Genomic DNA, 25,000 nt, shown 5'->3' with positions numbered 1-25,000 from the left:
TGGTTGACACATTAATATCAAGAGGTAACGTCAGCGATATCTTCGCTATACTAATAGACAATTTTACAGTTGTAGCTAAGTTACCTGGGCTAACAATGGAAGTGAGGCTGCTGGTGACCCTGTTTTGATACAAACCTTCGTGCTTTTGTAATGTTAATGTAGACTAATTATAACTACAACAACACGATTTATATAAGCAGTGAGGACTGTATCAATACAAGGTCACCGGCAGCCTCGAAGCCATTCATATATGTAGGCTAGGTCGCTGAGAAAACAACCGTAAAATGGCCTATTGATGTACAAGTAGGACGTGTTAACAGAAAAAAAATACGAAAGTTCAAACTGAGCGGGGTACATCCAAGTTGCAAAATGGATCGACCCGCTATTGATCGAGAAATATCAACGGGTCCCATCATGGAACCTTTGCAAAACAGCAAAACGAATCGAAGTACACACGTACGAGTGGGACATTCCATTTGTGACCTTTCACGCGAAAAGGGGGCTTATGGATTTCATAGTGAACCGTGAAATAAATTTCACGGTCACGGCCCGTGAATTTAATATTTCACGCCGTGAAATTGAAATTTCACGGCGTGTTCACTATTGCTCCAATTCTTTTCACTATGCTGAGTGAAAAAGTTCACGGCGTGAAATTGAAGACCGTGAAAATAATGAAGTCACGTCGTGGACTCACTCATGTTCACGCCGTGAAATTATGTTGCTACGCCATCCAGAATAACAGGAAAATTTCGTGGTCTGGTTTTGGAATTAAAATTGCGGTAAACAAGGAAAAACAATGTTTTGCTTCGGAAATCGAATAATGGTATTTATATCTTCTCTTGTGTGAAAAGTTTTAAGTTTGTATGGGGCGCCGTTTCGTTAATTTCGGCGAAATCGAAGTTGGTACGATTATTTTGCTTTGTTGATGGCACGACGATCTATAATTTGGATGAAAATGTTTCATGACGATACTGACACGAATTACGCTAGCGAGCAAAACAGTTTATTTATTACAGTTTCTCCAATAGCATAAACAATCAAATACACTGAAAAAAATCAGTGTAGGAGGAGAGGGAAGCATCCAAAAGCGCACTTGACACCATACGAGGGATTCTCCTCAATTCTGCATAATCAACGTTTGGTCAAAAATACGCAATGAAATTGACATCCCCCGATCAGGGTCTGCGGCCAAAATTGCTGTCACGTAGGTTAAAAAAGGGATTTATCCGCTGAGATTTTGCAAACTGAACAGTCCTTTTTGGGGAATAATGTTGTTCGATTTTCTCGTAAAAATTTACGCGCTGCTCGCTGCCTCGGATTCTTGGAAAAATTACTCGTACTATGTTTGGATTTAAGTGTATTTTGAGCAGTTAGTCGCCCCCTTTGGCGCACTTAAATAATAAAAACATACTATTAAGCGAGTTGCTGTGATTTTCCAAGTTGCCCCAAAGATTAATGCTCATAATTCATTTATGCTTGGTGATCTCGGAAAGAGGTTTGGATCACTGCTCGTCCTTGCCGGTAAATGCTCAGCACTCACATGCTCGCAAAATCCAGTCGCCGGCGTGCATGTTGTTTCTTCACTTGAGTTACATGTAAGTCAACTTTACAGAAAAATTAATGATCATCAAAGGGTTCACGTCAATGTTTCTTTGACACACAAAATCTGCCAGAAATCCAAACCCAACGTATTGATAACGAAATTAAATAATTTTGAGGAAGACTTTTTTTTCCACGGCGTGAATTTTTTCACTGCCCAGCGTGAACTAGTTCACGGTGGTATGATAAATTCACGCCGAGTTCATGCTATTTTAAAGGAATTTCACAGTATTTCAGCTTGCTTTATATAATTTCACGGTTGTCTGCCGTGAAATCGGCATGATAGTGAAATTTTCATAAGCCCCCTTTTCACGTGAAGGGTCACATTTATAATCCGCCCCCCCCCCCCCCCCCTATGGATGAGGTCCATCGGAATCCCACTGGTAGGAATCTTTTTCAAAGGCACCAACAAAAAAGTGAAGGGGTAGGAAAGGTTTTTTCAAAGGGTTCCGACAAAAATCCAACCAGTAGGAATCTAATCATCCATAGGGTGGTTTCGGATTATAAATGGAATGTCCCAGTGTACAACACTTGACTCACAAATGTGTTTGTACCTTTTTCCTTCCTTCCCTTGCGTAACAACAGCGTGGAACTTCCACCCAAAGTCCACATACAAGTCTGTACTGTCTTCGTTTTCCACAACGTGTGTTATTCTGCCGGCGACCAATTTTCCTTGAGGTCTACCCATCTTCACGAAATTAGAATTTCGAAACATTTCCTCAAATGTTTCCCCCTCCTCCAGACTTCCTGGAGAAACAAAACATGTCCTTGTCCCTGTTTTGGGTCTGAAGAAAGCATTTCTGTTGAGCAAGCATGAAAATGTTCGGGACGTTCTCCAAAACCCACGGTATGTCGCCGCCATGTTGGATGAGAATTAACAGGAGGCGCGGTCGCTTATCGTGGCTGTAGAAACGAGCGAAACGAACGAGCGACGTAGCCGCGAGAAACGAGCGACGAAGTCGCGAGGACGTTGTCCGCCCCACTGGACTCACACAAAAACGGACTTTGAGAAAGTTTGCTGGACGGTATGCTTTTCGTCATTGGTTACGTCACTACGAAGTCACGTGAGATAGAGCGCGCGAAACCAGAACTTGCCGTTGAGAGTCGTTTTCAGAATACCCTGCGAGCAGTTGGTTTCTCCTACGCTTCCCGAGAGACATCATAGCAATAATTTTTTAAAGCGGGAATTGTTATTTCTGGTGTTATCCTCATTGCTACAGTTTTCTATGTTGTTTTCACAGGAAGAGCAGAATATTGGAAAGTTTCGAGATGGCTTGTAAGACGAAATGTAGGTTGACAGAGACAGACAAGAGTGATAGACGGGTAGTGTTACCTTCCATGGCGCATCATGGAACAGGCAGCTTGACTAACAACAACAAAACACATCAAAAAGAACGAGCTTTTTTAAGTATTCAATAATGTATATGTCGTCCTGTGAAAATGTCATACCAATAAGGGCATGAGCACTTCACGCTGGAGTAAGGGGGTATTTACACGATAAGGTACGAACTCTGACCGGTATGAACTTGTACCAGTATGATTTTTGAAACCGTTTACATGAAACTGGCCTGGAAGAAATAAGCTGAAATACTATCTTTTGTCTAATAAGTACATCGCTGACCCAAAAGCATACAGGCTTGAAAGTTCTGGACCCGGTCTGAGATTTGTTGTCATTTACATGAGAACGTTACGAACTCAGACCGGTACGAGAGTTTCTCGTCTCGACGAAGTCAGACTGGTTTGAGTTCATTGTCAGGCCGATCTCATATAAACGCAAAAGAAAGGAAATGTATGCAGGCCCGATCCGACCTCATACTGGTCTGAGTTCGTCCCGGTCTCATGCAAATGCCCCTTAGTCTTTCCGTTTTTTGAGTCTTTTTTATCAACACGTAAAGGTTGTTACCACAAATTCAATCATGACATGCTTCCTCTTCGTTGTTCAACGTGAAACAGATGGAATAATTGCAAATAACGACGCTTTAATATTTGAATATGCCAATAGAAAATGCGCTATTTAAGGAGGCTCGAAATAGTTTCTCCTTTTTTCAAACAAATAAACATATTCTGTCCTTAGATACAGTTAGGGCAAGTCAATAAAGAAGGAGGTGGGATGGAGGACTTACAGAACAGACTTTCAAAGGCAAGAGGGACATATATTAGGCTAATTAAGATCTGGAACTCCAAGAGCATCTCAAAGAGAACGAAGATGAAACTGTACAAGACCCTCGTCTTGCCTGTATTGATGTATGGATGTGAGACCTGGAAAATGACCAAGAGTGATGAACATGTTCTCAACGTGTTTCAAAACAAATGCCTCCGGAAGATTCACAACATACGTTGGCAAGATCACATCACCACCAAAGAGTTACTAGCCAGAGAGGAAATGTCACCAGTGAGTCAGGAAGTAAAGAGAAGAAGATGAAAGTTCATTGGGCACATTCTAAGGCAGGACAGAGCGAGCGATACAAGGACGGCGTTAAATTGGAGACCGGAGGGAAAAAGAAAGAGGGGGAGACCAAAGACAACGTGGAGAAGGACCGTTGAGAGGGAGATGAAAGAAGGAGGATGGGGTTCGTGGGAAGAGGTGAGGGGCGTTGCGGTAGACAGACAGACATGGAAAGCTTCTGTGGAAGCCCTATGTGCCACCTGGCACGCGGACGATAGGTAACAGGGTAACAATCATATCAAGACGAAATTTGACCAGGGTATTAAGTATCTATCGTAGATTTCTCACATTATGTTTTCCTCCAAAATAATGTTACCATGGCAACGATATTAGGCATTTCTTTGAGCCTTAAAATCAACATATGTGGTCCTTTTTGAAGAAACAGGACGGTGAAATTTTCCCATTCAGCGTTACCAGATAATGTTAGAAATACTCTCTAAAATATCTAAAATTCAACAAAATCTGTAGGTCAGTTTTTCAGAAAAATAAGTTTTTTTGAATTGTGTCTTCACCTACAGAATTTTTTTAAATGTGAAAGACAAACGGTTTGAATTAATCCAAGCAAACATGCAAAAAATGAAAAAAATTCACCGTCCAGAAGCAGAGAATATAAACAAGTAAAGTTGCAAAATCAGGAAAAATTAGGGGGTTACAAGATCAGCATTTACGCATGCGTCACCCGCTCATTCGAGTCCGCGCGCGAGTAGAGCTACAGGTCAACACAAACGGATTTAAGTAACTATTAAACCGTTTAAGTAGAATTTTCGTAGTTTTCGTGAATAGGAGATGTCTGTTTATATGCCATGTATATAGGAATTGGAGAAAGGTAAGCGAAATTAGCGGTATTTGTTTATTTCTGGTGACCCATTTAAATCATGAGCTGACGCAAGCAGCTTACGAATTGCGTGTGTGGCTTACGCGCGCGCGCTCAACTGAAAACCCTTTCGAGCCTCCCTAAATTCATTACCATTACCATTAATTTCTGGGGGTTGACATCTCCATTACGGAGAACAATGGAACCAATGGAACTTTTTAACCCTGTCTTTTGTTCCGAATTCCCGTTACTCGAGGTAGAAAAGTATTCAAAGGTGGGGGTGCAAACGTACTACGATTTTCCAGTCCCCTTTGGTTGGGGCTGGAGGCGAAGCAATTCGTCGATTCACGGTTTACATGATGGAGCTGCACCTTATGGAGGAAAATGCTTAATTTTGGGAAAGATTTTCTACAAAAACGTTTTTTTCCCAAAGGGTTTGAATTGGGTACAACATTGAGTTAGCCAATTTGGTCTATTGTTCAGTTTTCCCGCAAAACTAGGTCTAAAAATATTAATGAGGACGAGGCCAATTGGGGAAATATTACTCTTGGGTGATGGACTCTGGTGCGAGCCACCTTAACCACAGAAAGAAAGATTTGTGATCAAACGACTCGATGCTCAGCCATTCGCTCGATCTGACAATGGGTTAACGCTCGAAACCTCATGCAGCTCCGTCTTTCTTAAAGTGCCCATCACCTCAAATCACATTTCCTCTTAATTTAGTCTCCGAAATCATCCCAAATACATCGTGTTGTTTTTAGAACCTTTTGATTGCAATTTCACTTTTTTATTGGCTTTGAAAGACGGGAAGAGTGGTCATACTTTGATCAATAACCGAGCAATGAAAGGGGAATCGGTTCGATGCCCAGTTGACGTCACCAATTAATTTGCCTTGCTGTTTTTAAGGAACTAGCAGTTTGTGACGTCAACCCTTCATTACTCGGTTATTGATCAAAGTATGATCACTTTTCCTGTCTTTCAAAGCCAAAAAAAAATGAAATTTCATTCAAAAGTTTCTTAAATAACACGATGTCTTTGGGACGATTTCGGAAAATAAATAAGGTGGAAAAGTGTTTGTGGTGATAAACACTTTAAGGAAGTTAATTTTTAATTTGATCAACTCGTTTTATAAAACCAAAATTTCCGTGTTTCACTCTCCACCGACGCAGCACTACATATTCTTTAGAAATTTACTCCTTCATTCTACAATTTATAATCGACTTGCCAGCGAAGAAAAAGTAACGAAGAGAAGCATGAGCCCATGAGTAGGAGCGTCCCTTTGCACTATATCCTTGAGTCAACTTTTGCGCGTATCTCTATTTTTAGAACTGCCTTTTTATTCAGACAGCGGTGAACCCGTTTAGTGAGAGATGACTCTACAATAAAGGGAAAGGAAAGTGGCGTCTCTCAGGATCCCAAAAGTAGGAGCTTGCCTCTCCAATACAAGCGCAATCAGTCAACTTTGCAAATATCTTTCTATTTTTAGAACGCCACGAGTTCTTTGGCTCTGCACGCACTGTTTAGAATAGCCAACCAGAATAAAATCATTGTCAAACGAAGACAAAAATAGCAAAAACAATGTATGCAAATTGTGAAAATCGCGTCGCCTGCTGAAGGGTTAGTTCCATTAACGAAGTCAACGTTATAATTTTAATAAATACAATAGGAATTATAAGGCAATAAAACGCTGCCAATGTAAACGAGTATTCAACAAGAGCTAGGCAATACCCCTTCTCCTTTGGTCAAAACGTGTTGCGTGCAGTTTTGTAAAGGTACCTGTCGTTTTTGTTCGATGAGTCCACGGTGTCCGTTTCTGTGTGCCCTGGGCTGAGAAATTATCATTAATTTTTCCTCGGGAGGATGGCCAGTAAAGAGTCGTAAATTTAATAAAAATAAATTTTATCTTCTTTCTCTTCGCGCTCAACAAATAACGAACGAACAGAATGATATTTGAAAGCATAAATGGATAAACACAAGGGGGAAAATAACCTTCGAGTGAGAATTTCAATCTAACGTTTGAGCCATCGCTTGATGGCGTAGACACAATTAGGATACATTACACCTAAAATTTCGTCACGAAACTTGTAATATCACGCAACTCTGCAAACAGAAGTCACGTAACCGTGTTAACATTCTTCCTCGTCTTCTTCGGCTATATCGTGAAGAACTGTGAGGTCACAAATTCCCATGTCCCATGATGTTTTGCTCATAAATCTTTTTCGAAAGCGTTTAGTTGGTTTGCTAACAGTCTTTTGTCGCTTTGGCTTTTTGAAATGTCTAAACAGGCTTGGTAATGTGCTTGACTCGTCTGGCATCTGAAATACGAACAATCAAAAGCTGTTAATCGACCAGTCAGCCTGTTTGCTGTAGGGTACTTAAACGTTACGTCATCGCACAAGAGCCAATCACCAGGAGAGTCTGGAGTGCCTATCTTTGAGTAACCCTGCGACACTAGTTTTCCCGACCCGAAGCCAAAATTACCTCAAAACAATTCACGCGGAACTTAAACACCCGGAAGTTATTCCAACACCCGTCTTAAATTGCGTGGTCTCGGAAGATGCCGTGATGTTAACCAGGGATGGCGCAGTGATGAGAGCACTCGCCTCCTCTTATTGTGGCCCGGGTTCGATTCCCTGGCTTTGCGTCACTTGTGGGTTGAGTTTGTTGGCTCTCTACTCTGCTTCAAGAAGCTTTTCTCTGTGAACTCCAGTTTTTCCCTCTCCTCAAAAAACCAACCTACCATTTGATGTTTGATTTGATTTGATTTCTGTGCAGTGCCAAAGCATTAGCACCCCCGCGCTAAATTGCTGAGCAGCGGTTTTCGTTAAAACAATGGTTTGCTGGGGGTGCTCAGTCTCGCGGGCTCAGAAATACAATACAATAGACCCTTCTCCAAAATGGCGGCAACGGATTTAATCGAGTTAAACTTGAACTGAATGAAGTAAAGTAAAGTAAAGTAAAGTTGTTCAATCTAGTTTTCGTATACGTTTTTAATTTTCACTTATTTGAATTTTCGGCCGCCATATCATTTTGGAGGATCTGTTGACACCAAAACAAACGTTATCGGCTGATCGCGGTCATGTTGGATGACATACACATAGTTCCCATATGAAGATGGGTGTAATCTACCTAAAGGAACCCTATAGTTACGACGGCGTCGTCAAAAAAAAAACCATAAATTCAAAGTGGTATTTACGTTTCCGACTTTTTTTTTCGTGAATATCCCATTTTGTTCAGTTTCGACGAACTAACCTAAATGGCCAGAGAAACATGACAGGAATGGCACCGAGGATTCCAACTAACTTTAACCAAACCCTCTACTTTTATCCTGTGAATCGTAACAGCAAATGGCTGGAACCAAGGTGTCTTATCAAAACTCCATGAAATAAGATCGTCCGGGTCAGAGTAGTGCGCAGAAAGACCGTTGTTGCCAGGCGACTACAGTTTCAAAAACCTGGGTGCAAGGAATCCTTACAGACAAATGAGCAGTGCATCGTATTAGTGAAAGAATTAAAGAACGAAGACGCGTGACTGTTGTTGTTATGGACAAGAAAGAGCCGCGAGAGTCACGTCACTACGAGAAAATGGACTCACGTTGTACGGACAGACATCCATGGACAGACAGACATACAAAGTACTCAAAGGAGACCCAACACGAACACTTCAACGACGACTGAACAACCTGTTTGAACCGAAGGATGAGCCTATCAACATCAGGGGTGGGTGGTCAGGCTCTACTACAGACTGAGGTGCTACGTAGCACAACCACCGAAGAAACCACACAACCCAACATACCAAACGGCGCACCACCGCATGGCACACCGGTGGCTCAGTTCGTTGAGCATGGAGCTGTCATGCAGGGGTTTGCAGGTTTGAACCCCGGCTGGATCAACACTCAGGATCTTAAAATGATCGAGGAGAAAGTGCTGCCTTTGTAATTTCATCAGCAAATGGTTAGACTTTCAAGTCTTTTCGGATAAGGACTAAAAAAATGTACGCCCTGTCTCACAAATATCCTCCATGTTCAAATGATAAGTTCCCTGTGGGACGTCAATGAACCCACACACTATTCGAGAAGAATAGGGGATGGATTCCCCGGCGTTGTGGCTGTCCTGTTCTCTCCAGCAGAAGTGGCCGGCTTGGCGTGATGTCTCTAAAAAAGGTTTATATGGTGTATGAGTCCGCCTTAGCAGAAACAGCCGTAAGTCAAAAAAGGACTTTGCCGAGTGCTGCCGCGAACAGATCTGTAGTTTCCCTTTGTGGGTCTCCAATGACGAACTATCCAAACATTTGGGTACTACTTTCAAACCACGGTCCGACGAATCCCCATACTCACCTCAGTCTACAGAGACCTTTACTGACTATCAAGACGGTGTTGACACCTGACGACCAGAAGATCGTTTCATTCGACGTGAAATAACTTTTAATCAGAATTTCAATTCGACTGCACAAAGACGGCCGATGGAGAACTCGACTGCCAAGTTATCACTAACTATGGCCGATTAATAATAATAATAATAATAATAATAATATAATATATAATATATAATATATAATATATTTAATAATAATTTATTTACTTCTATTGCGCGTGTTACATAGTAAGATGCTTACTCAAGCATCACAGAATGGAAAAACAATTTACAATTTTAAAGTGATAATACTAATTACAATAAGCTTATGTAAAATCAATGTGGGTAGATAAATGACAACAATAGCTTATAATAACAATAATAGGAAATAGACTAACTCTAGTATATAACAAGTAGACTAACAATGAAAGGTATGATTACAATTATGTAAAAATATTAGCTGTAGTGACTATAGGCCTCTCTGAACAGATGGGTTTTTGAGCAGGCGCTTGAAATGATCTAAATTACTGGCATTACGGATATCGCAGGGGAGATTGTTTCACACTTTGGGTACCGCACAAGTAAAGGTAGCAAGACTTAAAAGTAGGATATTTCAGGAACAGTGTGTTCACAGAAGATCTGGGATTATATCTAGGGGCTGACTTAGGCAGCAAATGTTCTGATATATACAAAGGGGGAAGTCCATAAGGAGCCGTTTAAAGACAAAAAGTAAAATTTTAAACTGTATTCTATAAGTAATAGGTAACCAGTGAAGACTGTACAAAGAAGGAGTAATATGATCGAATCGACTAACATTGCAGATAAGACGTGCAGCTGCATTTTGCGCACGTTGGATTTGTGCAGCTGGTTGTTGGGTAACCCATATAGGAGACTATTACAATAGTCCAAGCGACTAGTCACGAAAGCATTCACTACAATTTCTGTGCATTCCACACTGAAAAACTCTCTAATTCTCCTAACGTTAAATAAATGGAAGAATGCGGCCTTACATATGTTATTTACGTGGGTGTCCATTTTTAAATGTCCATCGAACCAGCACCCAAGGTCCTTGACTTCGCTAGCCGGTGTCAGAGTCACACTTTCACCAACTTGCAGGGTGTTTATGGTTACTTTAGCGAGTTGTTGTCGTGGGCCAATGATGAACTCCGTGATGAACTCCGTTTTGCCATAATTCGATCTTAATTAATTAATTAACCCTTTAACACCCAAACCGGCCTAAACCGGCCAGACTTAGTATGATTTTATGATTTTACTTGTCAATGGGGAACCCCTGGGAGTCAATCCCCGGGAGTCAATGGGTTAACCTGTCCCGGAGCATCCATTCCCTGATGTCAGCAATGCAGTGTTGTATGGCCTCAACAGCAGCGGACCCCGGAAAGTCAAGTCAGCCTCTTGCTCGAACGAAGACTTTGCTGACCTGAACATCTTACGCTGGTCAGCTCTGTTCTTTTGTATAACAGTGAAGTAGTAGTCAATCCTTGCTCCTTTTGTGGAAGTAGCCTGATTTTTATTGGCTTTAAAGTCTAAGAAATCACTGTGTAGTCTTGTTTTGCTCCATTTCCTTTCAGCACGCCGTAGTTCCTTTTTTGCAGACTTCACTTCCTGATTGAACCCGTCCAGGGAACAGTTGGTCTTTTAGTGATAGTCTTTGTGACAGCAGGAGCATGACGGTCTAGAGCTGACATAAGCGTATTGTTGTATGCAGTCACCAGATCACCTAAACTGTACGATAGTAGTTAATGGAGTTGTTGAACCTCTGCCTTTCCTCTACCTACTTCCAGCACAACTAGGTTGCGATTCGCCCAACAGAATGTCAGGCGAGACCAAGTACCTAGACAACGTCTTCAGGAAGAATAAGTACCACAACATATAACTGATCAGAGTGATCAGGGATGGGTAGTGGTGAGAGCACTCGCCTCCCACCAATGTGGCCCGGGCTCGCTTCCCAGACTTGATATCAAATGTGGGTCTCTACTCTGCTCTGAGAGGTTTTTCTCCGGGTACTCCGGTTTTCCTATCTCCTCAAAAACCAACCTAAGAGTTGATTAGACTTCACTGATTAGAGTGTGAAAAACTCTGACCAGGGTGGGAATTGAACCCACGACCTTCGGGTTAGATCACCGCTGCTCTACCGACTGAGCTAAAAGGTCAGACGAGAGCAGGCCGTGGGAACAGAAGATGTTAAAGTCACGGCAATGAACATGTACAAGTACAAGGAAGGATTACGTTTTTGCAAACGTTGGCCGTGTAGCACTTACATTTGAACAAACTTAACTGATTAGAGTGTAATGTGAAGTGCTAAGCTTTGATTGCTAAGTTTTGAAGTGCTAAGAGTTGATTGCTGTACGGTGTCACCAATTAGTGTCCCAGGTCAAACTACAGTTGACGTTTAAATGAAGTTCAGTACTAAACGAGTTGATAATGGTAAATTAAATCACTGCATGAAGATTTGTGGGCGAAGTTTTCATTGTTAGCTCTCCGTCAAACGTTTCTACTGACCAATCAGGTTAAAGACCAGAGTACTTATATGATTGACTGACACAACACAAATCGTCATTGACTTTAAAGGTGACTTCCGCTCACGTTGTCAAAAACGTCAGTCAATAGGGAAGATATCGTTGACGTCACCTATTCCATTAATTTACCAACCAGAGCCTCATTGGCTGTCGAAACAAGGAGTCTTTTGTTCCTGTGGTTGGCACACTTGAATAACAAAAGCAATGTTTATAATTAAGCAAAGTACGATCGTCCGAGTGAGTGTAGTCCTGAGAAGGACTGTTTGAGATGACATTGACTGACGTTTCGACAACCTGAGCGGAAATCATCTTCACTTGACTCTGAAGATGACTTCCGCTCAGGTTGTCGAAATGTCAATCCATGTCATCTCAAACAGTCCTTCTCGGGACTACACTCACCCGGGTGATCGTACTTTACTTAATTATTATATGACTCCTGGGTTCAAACCATTCACGATTTTAAAAGCAATGTTTGTAAACAGATATCTTCCCTATAGAGAATTAAGCAACGACAATGGCGACGAGAACATCATATCAAAATAGAAATTTGCGCTACTGTAACCACTCTATGACTATTTCAACCTCTTTCATGTGACAAGGGTGTGGTAGTTCCTCAAGAATGGCATTGGTCGGAACGGCACTTAATTTACGGAAAAAAAAGAAAATTTATCCTCAAGTGTTGACGTTCTTCATAAAACCTCTAATTTGGCTATTTCACGTTGTTGTTTTGCAGACGACGGCAAAGAAATAGACAAAAGTGAAAAACGTACGTACAGGGCGTGTAAAGCTATTGTCTTTGCCCACTAAGGATGCAGGTTTGTGACGTTCTCGTTGCCCTTGTCGTTGCTTAAGTTCCCTAATGTCATCAACAACAGATCTTCTCAGGACTACGTCCAACTTTAGACGGAAATAAATCAATTCCGTTTACCCGAAATGGCCTGGAAAATTTTCCTGCCTTCCCCCTTTTTTGCGTTTGTTTCTTGTCTGGGACTTTACTCTTGGATCCCCCTCCTCTTGCGGGTGCCCCTCTGGTGTTCTTTGATCCCGCTCCTCTTGCGGGAGCTTTTTTCGATCCAGCTGACACAGAGCTTTTGCTACTGCGACTTGTTTTCCTGCCACTTGCATTACCGCCCGCCGATACTGATGAAACGGACGCTGAAATATTGTGGACAGACTGGTTCACTGTTTTTTTTAGAGTCTGCGCCTTTTTTCCCGCGGCTTTCTTTTGCCTGGTCAACAAAAAACACATGCAAATTAAAAAGGTTTTCGCAAATACGTAGTTGACATTTTACGAGCCCTGAAAAAAACTCAAGCATTAACTATTCACTGAACAACTTCAGCAATTTGCATGCACGTCTATTTTCTATGCATGGAATGATTTCCTGCCGACAAAGAAGAAGTAATCCTTGACCTTCCGCGTTGGCAGAGAAGCTAAATAATTTTGTTTTTTCCCAGGTACTTGTGTTATTTTTCTTTACGCATGATGGTTGTTCTTGCTGCATGGGGTCTCATTTGAAGCTGTTGTTATGCCTTCCCACGATAGAGCGGTTTTCAATTGAGTGTCGAAAGTAATTAGCGAATTGCTTTGGTTTTGCATTTACTTAAATCAGTGATTGGTTCAAAGTTCTCGCGCCATTTTTTCAACCAATCAGAAGTGAAACGAAAACCAATTGTGGCTCGTGCGTGCACATTTTCCCGCGCTTTGTGTCGGCTACGTGTAATTACTTATACTTTTGATTGGTTTACTGGATTGTCTCCGTCCTTTTTGATTAACCAAAGTAATTACTTTGGTTTTGGTTTTACGGCGGTCGATTGAAACCCGTTCTAAAGAAGCGGGAGTGGTTTTCTTCATGGCTTACCTTGTACCCCCTGGGACTAGAATCAAATGCTGCCCCAGGCTTTCAAAAGCCTTGGTTTGAAAAGTCAAAAGTTAAGAACAGATAAAGATTTCCTGAAACACCAAAAAGACACTGCCAACGGACCTTCTATATTTGTCTGTTTGCTGGAAAAACTTTTTAATTGTTCTTGCTTCTTACAAGTGTTGCAAAATTGCGCCATAAAGTATCTGTGACGATTGGACTCAATATAGATTACCAATCGTCGACTTAAATTTTTCTCGACAAACAAAGAGCTCAGAACTGAACTGCGATCGCTAGCCAAAGAGCCAAAGAAGGAGTGTCGTTACAAACCATATGCTTTTCCATCAAGACTCGTGGAACGTCCAAACTTTGTCAAAATTATCACTTCTACGCAGAAACTCTGATTCGTACAAGGAGAGATTTAAAATAAGTTCATATTAACAAACCTGGCTAATCTTGTTTTTAGAAACCAGCACATAACCCAGTGTTGTCTTCACATCGTGGCTTCTTGGAGTTGTTTAAATTCTCGCTTGTCAAAGTTCCGCGCTCAGATTTGCATTTGCAAGGCATGACGTCATAAACGAGCGTTCGATCGGACTTTTATTTTTTGACGTAATCAAAGTAAGATCTGCGCAAGTTTTAGAAATTGATTTTGTAGAAGAAATAACTAGACACACTTAGAGGGGTACCAAATTTCTCGAGTCATTAAGACAGCTGTGATTATGGGGACCTGCGTGACGCCCAATTTAACGATCACAAAAAATAACATATTCCCCATGCACGTTGTGGGGACCAGGGTTTGTAAGGAGAGGTGAGAACATTTGTCTATCATCCATGTGTCTCGAGATCGAATCATGATCGGGACAATATTAAAGTGGATTGAGTTTTTGGTAGGTTCTATTTTTTACTACGAGAGGTTTTTCTACACATTCTCCGTTTCTCCCCTGCATTTGCGCATAGATGAAAATTACGCTTAGAATTCTACATCTCACCGATGAGATGCATTTATTTATTTGGTTGCTAACATACTAAAAGTCAAGTCAAGTCAAGCTATGATCCTCGCATTTATGAACGCAATTTTGGCGATTGCGTAGAGAAGCCTGAAAAATTCAGGACAGTTACGGACAGTTACATCAACCAATCATATTAAGTGCACTCAGCTTAATCCACCAATCACTGAATTTATCACAACAACCATAGCAACAACCACTTACCCTACCAATCTGGGGATTTTCCAAAATGGACAAATTTGTAACATCAGACAGTGAAAAAGGAATGCACTAATTTTGTTTTCTCGGAAATTGTAATGGTTATGATTAATTGGTAACAGGACTGAGTAGAGTCCAATTTGGGCTGTAATCATACTCGTCATTAAACAAATCAAACTCACGCTACGCGGTCGTCCGACTTTGTAAATAAGGACCTTAAGCACGCGCGTTTTTGAGACGCGGAGGGCAACCGGAAGTGACCTGATTTCCCTTTCAACTTGTCTTCACTCAACCACATTTATAGTGATAAGTATCTTTTCTCCATTAGAGATGATTAGTGTAAAAATCTAGGAGACACCACTGTCCTGCCACGCGAAATGTTCTCTAGTTCCGGTTGCCGTCCGCGTCTCAAATACGCGCGTGCTTATGCTCGCTAATCACTCGTATGATTACAGAAATTGGACTCCACTCAGTCCTATTACCGTTATTAATTAAGCTTCAGTTTGGAAAAGAACGCATACATTCCTTTGTATTTTAAAGCCCTTTACAAATATTGTTGATTCATTATCTTCGAAAAATGCGTGGTTACCCCAATTTTCTTTTTGAATTTCAAAAATATCTGCTTTTCCCGCATATTCAGCCCAAGTAAACCGCGCAAAAATGATGCACCCTCCTTAAGGTGGCTCAAAGCAGTTTCCAGCAGTTTCCAAGACGTAGATTTTTGATGGATTATAATTACTACTCTTTATCAATTGATGCTACAATTATGGTATCAAAATACTGTCCAATCACTAGCGAACACGTTGGTATTATTTTTGTGACACAATAGGTTACCATAGCAATACTATGACCTGCTAAAAACACTTAATTTTTCGAAAATTTTAGGTGGCTCTGAACCCCATGTACAGAATTTTTTTAAACTTTGCCAAAAGTTACATCTTATCCTGCTAATCCAAATTCTGTTATAAGAAAAAATTTCACCGTGCCGTTTTTGAAATATAAGCGCTTAAAGCTGAAATTAAGGGTGTTTTTAGCAGGTCATAGTATTGCTATGGTAACTTATTGTGTCACAAAAATAATACCAACGTGTTCACCAGTGATTGGGCAGTTTTTTGATACCATAATTGTAACATCAACTGATGAAGAGTGGCTATAATGACATATCAAAATCTAAGTCTTGGAATGTGTTGGAAACTGTTTTGAGCCACCTTAAATGACTGTGGAGAAAGTGCTGCCTTTGTAATGTTGGACACGTATAGGGACGATAAACCGTAGGCCCCTCTCACAACCCTTATTAGGGACCTTTAGATTCCAGGACGAGGACGAGAACGAGTACGAGATTTGACTGCCCGTTTTTAGCAAAAATACTTAGAAAATTTAAAGCTTGGGCGATTAATCTTACTCTTTGTTAGCAGCATAGGTTGCTCAGTTATTCTTATTGCTGGTAACTAAGCCATTTCCTGATGGAAAAATGCCAAAACTGCTACCGTATTGGTGACTTGTGACACGACGACATTAGAGAGCTTTAGATTCTACGACGAGAACTACTACGAGTACGAAATTTTCTCATAGACTCAACAGTGAGCGCGCGCAAACCAGCGTCATTTTGGCGGGAAAAACGTGTTACCGTCGTCATTTTAGTACGACGTTTTGCAAAAATGTCGTCATGTCAAAACAACTCAACAACAAGGTAGCAGTTTTGGCATTTTTCGATCAGCAAAACGGCCCAGGTAACAGCAATAAGAATAACTGAGCAACCTATGCAGCTAACAAAGAGTAAGATAAATCGAACGGGTTATTAATTTTCTAAGCATTTTCGCTAAAAACTGCCAGTCAAAATTCGTACTCGTTCTCGTCCTCGTCCTAAAATCTAAAGGTCCCTATTGTTGCAAAATCTCGTCCTAGAATGACGACGGTATCACGTTTTTCCTGCCAAAATGACGCTGGTTTGCGCGTGCTCACTTTTGTTCTTTGAGAAAATCTCGTACTCGTAGTCGTTCTTGTCCTAGAATCTAAAGCTCTCTAATAGGGAGTGAAACGATTGGCAACGGAAACGCCAAAAAGCAGTAATATTATTGGTTAAAAGAACCAAAATGATCGTGCTGCACGTGCGGCACGCATTTGTGAACATTTCTCTGCTGAACTCGTCAAAACTATTACGTGAAATGACCAAATTTAAGGTTTTGACGACAACGTGGTCAAACTACAGTGAATCTTTCAGTCTCACTCTTTACTTCAAATTCGTTCGTACCAATCCACTTATAGGCCACTTCGCCCATATTGTATGATATAACCAAGATGGAGTAATCATGAAATAGTTAGAATAGCTCAAAGTTATATTTTGAAATGACGCTTGCGTCGCCGTCGTGGTTTCTTAAACTCCCTAATGTCAATAACCCTGTGGGACGTAAAAGAATCCATACACTAGTCACAAAGAGTATAGGGCTCTGTTGTATATCAAGAGGGCCGTAAGTTAGAAAACTGGAGAAGATTAAATTGCGTCTCCCTCCCTAAATAAACTTATCGTGTCTTATTATATGACTAGCTCCGTGAGCGAGCACGATGAACAAAATCCCACGCTGTAATTGGCTACCCGAGAGGGCAATACTGCCCTATCAGGATTTCTCGCTGGTCCCGCAAGATCAAAGGTTATTTTTTTAGTGTTTCATCCCATATAATAAATCCTTCATTGACAAAGCTTGTTCGATCAAGATGGCTAGATATTGGCCTCGTTCTTTTTTTGTGCGTTTATGGACGGAGACGAATAAACACGCAAAAAAAGAATCTGGCCAATAATGTCCAGCCATCTTGACCTCACGCTTGGTCAATAACTCAGTTGTACCGTAATGTTGAAATGCTGTGGAGTGCAGAAATTCAAAACTTTTTATTGCAAAGCAATTGGTGACGTCATCTTAGAAATACAAAAACAAATGCTTCTCACCAGCGTGAACGTGAACAAATAACTACACATTTTGTTAATATGGGAAGCTCAAAATGGTTGTCAGCTCTGCACGCGCGCACGTTAGCTCCACACGCAATACTTGACTGCGCGTCACCTGACAAATGCAAACGCGTGACCGAAAATAAAAAGATCTAATATAAAATCGGGAAACCGGAATCTTATTTTGTTAGATGTGGTGAGCTAGATTGATGACCTACCCCGAATTTTTGTATACAGGTAAGACTCGTTTTTTCGCATTCTTGAAGAAAATTGTCAAAAAACTATCAAGTGAAGTTTTTACATCTTTCAAGAGCGTTTTAATAAAAACTACTAGATTGTTGTTTTTTTCTCAAATCAGCAATTAGGGAGGAATTTAACGGGTTTTTTGAAGTTTGATAAAACTACTAGGTCACCGAAATTAATTGTTTTCAAAAAATGGGGCTCTTTGAGCAGCGCTGTACCGTTACCATGGCAACATTTTAAGATGAGCAAACAATAAAAAAAATGCCTGATACATGTAAGGTATAAGACAGGTCAACACTAATTTCCATCCATCAAACTGACATTGGACATTTCGTAACAATTACACGACGCAATATCCCATGTTAATATTGACAAGCTTACCGCTCTAAAAAGAATGAAAACAGGCAGAATTACAGCTTTAGTTCAACAAGAAATAGCGTTTCTAAGCTATGCCGCGCTGATCTACAGTATTTAGGTCTACAAACCCCGTTGAAGACAGTTAACTTTCAATTGTTTTGCTGGGTACTACTATTTCAATACTCTAAAAAATTCGATTTTCCGGGAGGATGTCTTGTTAGTCTAGTGCATATCGGAAACTGCAAGGTGAAGCAATCGATCCGGGTTCAACTCTTTGCCTCACCTAGTGTGAATCTCCTCAGCTTGTTTAAAATCTTTGTTTCGTTGAAGTAGATTTGAAGTCTAAAGTAGACTGTACGTCGTATAAGTTGAATAAAAAGGGAAATGTCAGTTTGAGGGATGGAAAGAAGTGATGAATAAGACACATGTTAAAACGTTTCCCCACCAAAAGGATGGACAGTTTTGTAACCCTTTTCCATGGGTTAGTCAACCGTGATATAAGCAAGATTAGTTACAGAAACACAAAAAGCGTAAACCGGAAGTGACATAGGTATAAAAACGAGCATTAAAAAAATAAACTCACCCTCATTTTCCTGTGCTTTTGTAGCGTTGATAATTTTGTCAAATGGCGGTAAAATTAACAGCTGCGCATGCTCAAGTAATTAGCTGGTTGAAGTACCAACGGAAATTCAAGTGAATAGTGTCAGTGTCAAATGCTCCTGTTGCAGCTCTCAGATACTCAGAGAAGAGTCGATCACGGCTTAAATTGACTGAGTCTACCCCCTTGAGGAGAACTTTGCGCACGTATGATCACGTACGATATTTCAAATTACTACGGCGCGTACGATTTGTTGGCGCTTACAAGTTTTAGCTTCTTTGGCAAGAGTCTAGCAGTTTTCTTTTCACACTTTGTTGTTACTTATTTTTCCGCTTTCTTTATTCAGATTAAATTTGGAGTTTTGAGCGTACCATTCAAAGGAAAATTTTCTTTACAGTCACTTTAACGGGATTGGACATCATTACCATTTGCATACTTTTTAAAGCTATAGGTAAACACAAGAAGAAAAGTCATGCCTTGGTACGATAAAGCTCCTTTTTATTGTGAATGTACCCCTCTCCTAAATTTCAACCCAACAAAGGGTGACCTTTCTTGTCCAAAATATTCCTTTTCCTAAGGAAAACAAATTACCTACCCAGGTCCGTCCTAAGATTTTAGAGCATTTAATAAGTATTACCTAACCAAAATTAATAACTGCACGATGTTAATTTCTGTACTTTCCCAAAGAGGTTTTGTACAACCGCAAGAAAATCACCCTTCTGGCTACCGCGTTTAGTTGACAACATGGCATAAACGTAACCATAGGCCTCACTAAGCACGTTATTGTAAAACTGGTCGATAAAACAAAATTCCATAACTTATAATATATATATGTATATATTAATTTACCCCAACCCATATTTTCTTTTGAACACATTATAAGGTTACAGTTCTCAAAAGTTGGAATATAAGTCTAAAACAACAATATAACGACATAAGAATACAACAACAAGGTTGTCATCTAAAATGGAGAAGCTTAAAACTCATCTATATACATAGTTAAGATCGCTAAGTTAAGAATTCAAATGTTTAAAAGAAGCCTTGCAAATAAATAATCTCTCTTTCAACAAACCATATAAAATGACACTGTACAATTGCTTTGAAAATTAAAACTACATTGAGCTACGAGCCTCAACCCTGAAATATTTTCACCTCAAATTGCTGGAAATGTGGCAGCCTCTGAAATTTGTTTAGAGAGCCAAGAAAATGACATTTCGTTGGTTGAACGATACGAAATTGTCACTTCCCCCGACGCCATATTGAATGCAGTGACGTAAAAAACCAACATGACTACCCTGGGGATTGCTTTCAACAATGGTGTCTGTCGGAACGCGTATTTAGGGTCACGCAATGCAAATGACGCGCGTAATCTGGCCGCGCTTCATGTTGTGACAGCAGAATGAATGTTATTTCATTAATGTGACATTGATTGAAGTGTAACATGAAACGTGAGAAAGAGAGAAAAATGAACGGTTGCTGTGAATCTAGAGTTAAGAAGAACGAAATTGTAGTTCAGATTGTGAGGCGTTTTTGTATAACAAGAGAAGAACCAGGACGAAATAAAGACCGAAACATGGCTTCACAAACGCATTCTAGGGTAAAGGAGAACACACTTCCTTTCGTTTCAGTTAGAAATCACGGACGCTGATCAGTTGATTGAAAATATTCTACAATGCGGGAAAAGAGAATTGAAATTAACACCTGGACAACCTCGTTTCCAGAGTCTCTCTTCTTTCCTTCCCCTGAGAACGAGGTTGGCACCACGTTTCCAACAATTTGATGTCAATTTGTTCTCAGCAGTCAAGGTATTCCTTTAATAAACGACACCGCTACCTTAGAATCTCTCCAACAGACTATGACAGTAGCTTATCGTATGAACATAAACTATCTAAACACTACTTCGCTGTGACGAAGTGATGTGACGTCTCTGACAATGAGGGTATCTTTGCTGACGTCACAGTTTAAATTTTGTTTCATTCAATAACATACAAGAAAACTCGACACAGACACCCTGCGAGCAGAGCCTCTATAAAACTCACCAGAGAGCGAGCAAGAGTGGACCCGTGGCCCTTGAGGGCGAAGGGTCTAATTGTTTTAGTATCACCCAACTAGTCGTCCCGCTTTCCGCTACTCGAGGACTATTACTAATAGTCCTCTAGTAGCGTAGCCAATCAAAATGCAGGATTTGCATTAGTCCACTAGTTGGGTGATACTAATTACAAATTAGCTTCACAAGGTAAAAGAACTTGTTAAACTTAGTTAAATGTCCAATTTTAAGTCTTTTAGCTTTGATAACGAGCACGTTATTAGCCATCAAAAACTGATAAATTCTTGGGTAGTAAAGGCGCCAACCATCCTATACAATCCTTATACAATTTCGAACTTTCAAAGCATCATTGCTTCGAGATTATCTGGTATCTTGGGTTCAAATTTTCAGATAGTTCATAGTGCAATGCAATTTCAATATTCGGTACTTTCTTCTTGGCTTACTGATTAGAAAACGACAGCTTTGTGCTAATTAGGCAAACAATGCAAAAAAAAACATTCCCCAAAACCTAAAGTAATTTTTCACGTTGCTGCAGTGTTATGCGTGCCAGGTATCGACGAGTTTTGAGCCCGGTATGCGGCTCTCCATGTATTTGCATTGGCATGAAGTAATGCAAGAATACGCATAAAGAAAAAGGAGCTGATAAGAGATCTTTTGTTTTCGTCCACCAGTAAGACGGAGATGACGTAACGAGAAAACCACCTATACTTAAATCGTTCCTCACTGTTACTTAAGTTAGAATTTTTTTTGTTGTCGTTTCACTGCAAAGTGATTAGACAACAAAGACCATTATTACAGCATCCATTGTAATGTTAGGGCCGGTCAAAGTGAATAAATAACCACGAAAAAAATACGTCCCCTTTAAATAAGAAACTTGTCAACATAACTAGTATCGGAACCCTCCTTTGTTTAAAAAAAAAAAAACTAAGGCTTTCAACTGAGCATCGAAAATAAAAACTCGATTGTTTCACTTTAGCAGCTTATCGAAGCGATCTGATTGGATGAATTTCAGCTTTGGCGGGATTTTCATATATGAAAATTATTCCACGGCACGCAATGCCTGTAGGATAAAGTAGGACCTTTTAAACTCTTCACAATCTTTCTGCGAACAATACTGAATGTTCTGCTTTATATTCTAAAAGCAATTTCAAGGTAAAATGCAATTTTCCAGAACTGCCTTCTAAGTTTTCCTCACACTGATCTATACTTTCGGTATTCTTACTTCTCCTAACCCGTTTGCTTAGCATGCTTAAGATCTTTGTGTAGAGAAAACTGAAGCTGATCACTTCAGGGAGAGAATGGCTTTTTACGCGAGTCACCTTTCCCAGGATTCTGCTAAATTGACAATCCTGGCACCGACAAAAGGCCCTGAGGTAACGCTAGCTCTCTCTGCAAAAGCCGTGGTGTCCCTGAATTAATGTGATCGTCCTATCAGTTACTACACAAGCAACCAGCATCTCGTCACGCTCCGCTATAACCTGAGGTCACGCAGTTGTCGTCATGAAACAGATTCCCTTGAGTTAATACGGGACAATATCGAAAGAGTGCTTGCTCACTGAACAAATCGTGCTAGGAATTTCCCTTAACTGCTACTGTCAAGCAATGCCCTTTGTCCCAAAGTGACCAAGCGTTTTTGAACATTTGCAAGTCACTGGATCAGAAAGAAGGAGGACGAATATCGACTAATTTAAACTTGTATTCCTCATCATTTGCCGTCGGGTGGGTCTCGACTCACTTCGGATTTTTTCCGTTCCTCTATTCTTGCAAGTGCAGCGTGTACTCGGAAGCTGAGTCTGTTTTCAAAGTCATATCCACTGAAATTATCCTTTAACAGACAATAAAAAAACAACTCACCTCAACAATCGAGTATTTTCGTCCATTTTATGAAAACCTTGTCCCATAGGCCTTAATCACACCGCGGCCATGTTGAGTCCCGAGGGATCCCGAGGGATTGAAAACTTATGTCGGGATAAATGCAGTAGTTTATCCTTACTTGAGAAGCAGCATTTGGGGACACTTTGTGAAGTTAATACGAAATATACACGATGACGCCATTTGACTACAAGTACCAGAATCCTTTAGGTTTTGCTTGTCTCATGCTAATTAGAGCGATTGTCATTTTACCCCGCTGGGAATACAACATTTAAATACGAAAAGAAAAAACAAACTGAATTCTGGTAGCTGTAGTCAAATGATGCTATCGTAAAAGTTGCCTATTGTTTGCATTCTGAGACACGAGCGATGTTAAACTTGGGGAAAAAAGCAACGCGACACTTCGTGACGCTTATTGAAATAGGGTGCATCTAATTACTTGGGTTTCTCCAAAATAAGGTGAGACACGTCGTGACACATATACAGGTGTAACATTTGACGTTACGTGGCAACACCTGACATCCTCAGTGTTAACCCGCTTTGGTAGATAAACAAAACTGTTTAGGCAGAGAATAAATGCTTGGTTAGGCACTGATCGCTAGTGATTAGGTCAAAGCGCCGATTCGAAATGGTTAGCTTTCATGGATTGTTCTGGTGACACCATATTTAAACTTAGTAAAACTTTAGGCAGATCGTTTGGGACTTAACATTGACAAAAATAAGTGTCTCACCTTATTTTGGAGTATCCTTTCTAGTCACAACCGTTGAAAAAACGTAGCCTTTCTCGTTACTCAGGGTTCAGTCAATCAAGAACAGATCAAAGTTGAACAAACCTTGACTTTTTTAAGAAAATCTTCTCCTTTAGAGCTCATCTGAAGATAAAAGAATAATGTAGCCTCTGTCATCTATAGCAATAATTATTCAAAGAATGAAACATACAAACCAAAGCTTTTGGTAAACAGTGTCCCAGGTTGGCCATTATGCCAAATGTTGCTGACTAGCAAAATTTTGAACTTTGATTTTTATCCAGAGGCCTTCACTTTGAGTGTAAGTTTTGGATTTCACGGTCCGCCATTACTCACGTACAAACTGACCGACTGGACCGCAGGGGGTTGGATCCAAGGAAAAGTGACGTCAAAGGCTCCCTAGCTTAAAATTCATATATGCAAACCGCGAGTTTATAAGTACCCACGCATTGCATTCTTAAGGCCGGGAAACACTAGGCGACAAGTCGCAGCGACAGGTCTCACCGATAAGTTGCTCCGTGTGTACCACTTCCAAAACAAGTCGCTGCGACAAGACGCCTGTTCGGTGCATACGCAGTGATGTCGTATGAGGGGGAATGCGAACAAGTTTTCTAATTGAATATGGCTGACCATATGACGCTCTCTCATTGGATCATTTATATTTTGTCGTAGTGACTTGTTGCCGGAAGTGTACACACGGTGCGACAACGCACTTAGTTAAAATAAACAGGCGTCCTTTGAAACCAGGGCTTAAAACTTTGGTCGCTTAAGGTGCTGTTACACTGTGCAATTTTGGTGCAACTTGTCTCGCAATGGCAAACTAGTCTCGCAATGCCATTGCGAGACAAGTTGCACGAATCATTGCCCACTGTAACATACCTTACAAAGGCCAACTTGAACGTTGCGAGACCAGTTGCAATGAGATACCGTTGCGGAAAGAAGAATTGCATTCTATTTCCTGCAACGGTTGCAACGAATCTTTTAAGCATTGCGCAAGGTAACATATGTCCTGCAACTTGTGTCGCAACGATTTGCGGCACCAGCCAATGAAAATGCTCCTTTAATCTCATGTGATCATCGAAACGAGACAAGTTGCATGAAACGTTGCTCAGTGTAACTCCCGTATAAAAACAACTGGTTTCGAAAGATAAGAACGTTTGTAGAAATGGGATTGCGAGACAAATTGCACAGTGTAACGGCGCCTTTAGTTAACAGTTTTGAAATCCAAAGAAAAATAAGAATTGTTTTTTTTGGTCACAGGGGCACTTAAAGGGTTTCGATCAACTTTATCAATTCCGAGAAAACCCGTGTCTGCAAAGTAACACAGGAAACCAATCAATAGTTTCCTCAATGTCACGTTTGGTTTCCAACACAATGTGGA

General features: G+C 40.6%; 3 protein-coding genes across 3 annotated transcripts in view; all 3 read right to left on the bottom strand.

The window, feature by feature from the left end:
• LOC138003838 (small ribosomal subunit protein bS1m-like) overlaps positions 1 to 2,585 on the bottom strand; it is a 6,169-nt gene extending 3,584 nt beyond the window's left edge. The window contains exon 1 of the mRNA XM_068850101.1: positions 2,154 to 2,585. Within this exon, the coding sequence (XP_068706202.1) occupies positions 2,154 to 2,461 (308 nt within the window). The 5' untranslated portion in view covers positions 2,462 to 2,585. The remainder of the gene's footprint in view (positions 1 to 2,153) is intronic.
• Positions 2,586 to 6,909: 4,324 nt separating this feature from the next.
• On the bottom strand, positions 6,910 to 14,085 carry LOC138003119 (serine-arginine protein 55-like). The gene is made up of 3 exons (XM_068849070.1): positions 14,054 to 14,085; positions 12,677 to 12,977; positions 6,910 to 7,174 (listed from the first exon to the last, which is right to left on the bottom strand). Exons 1-3 carry the CDS (start codon positions 14,083 to 14,085, stop codon positions 6,986 to 6,988), a joined length of 522 nt encoding a protein of 173 aa, XP_068705171.1. The 3' UTR covers positions 6,910 to 6,985.
• A 5,353-nt stretch (positions 14,086 to 19,438) lies between these two features.
• The window catches only part of LOC138003834 (tetratricopeptide repeat protein 39C-like), a 34,318-nt gene continuing 28,756 nt past the window's right edge, over positions 19,439 to 25,000 (bottom strand). The window contains exons 15-16 of the mRNA XM_068850098.1: positions 23,707 to 23,745; positions 19,439 to 22,826 (exon numbers count right to left, since the gene is read on the bottom strand). Coding sequence (XP_068706199.1) covers positions 22,707 to 22,826; positions 23,707 to 23,745 — 159 coding nt within the window. The 3' untranslated portion in view covers positions 19,439 to 22,706. The remainder of the gene's footprint in view (positions 22,827 to 23,706; positions 23,746 to 25,000) is intronic.

This window comes from Montipora foliosa, chromosome 5 (assembly GCF_036669935.1).
Source record: "Montipora foliosa isolate CH-2021 chromosome 5, ASM3666993v2, whole genome shotgun sequence".
NCBI lineage: Eukaryota > Metazoa > Cnidaria > Anthozoa > Scleractinia > Acroporidae > Montipora > Montipora foliosa.
The sequence above is the reverse complement of the archived record's forward strand: the minus strand, read 5'-3'. Positions and strand labels throughout refer to the sequence as shown.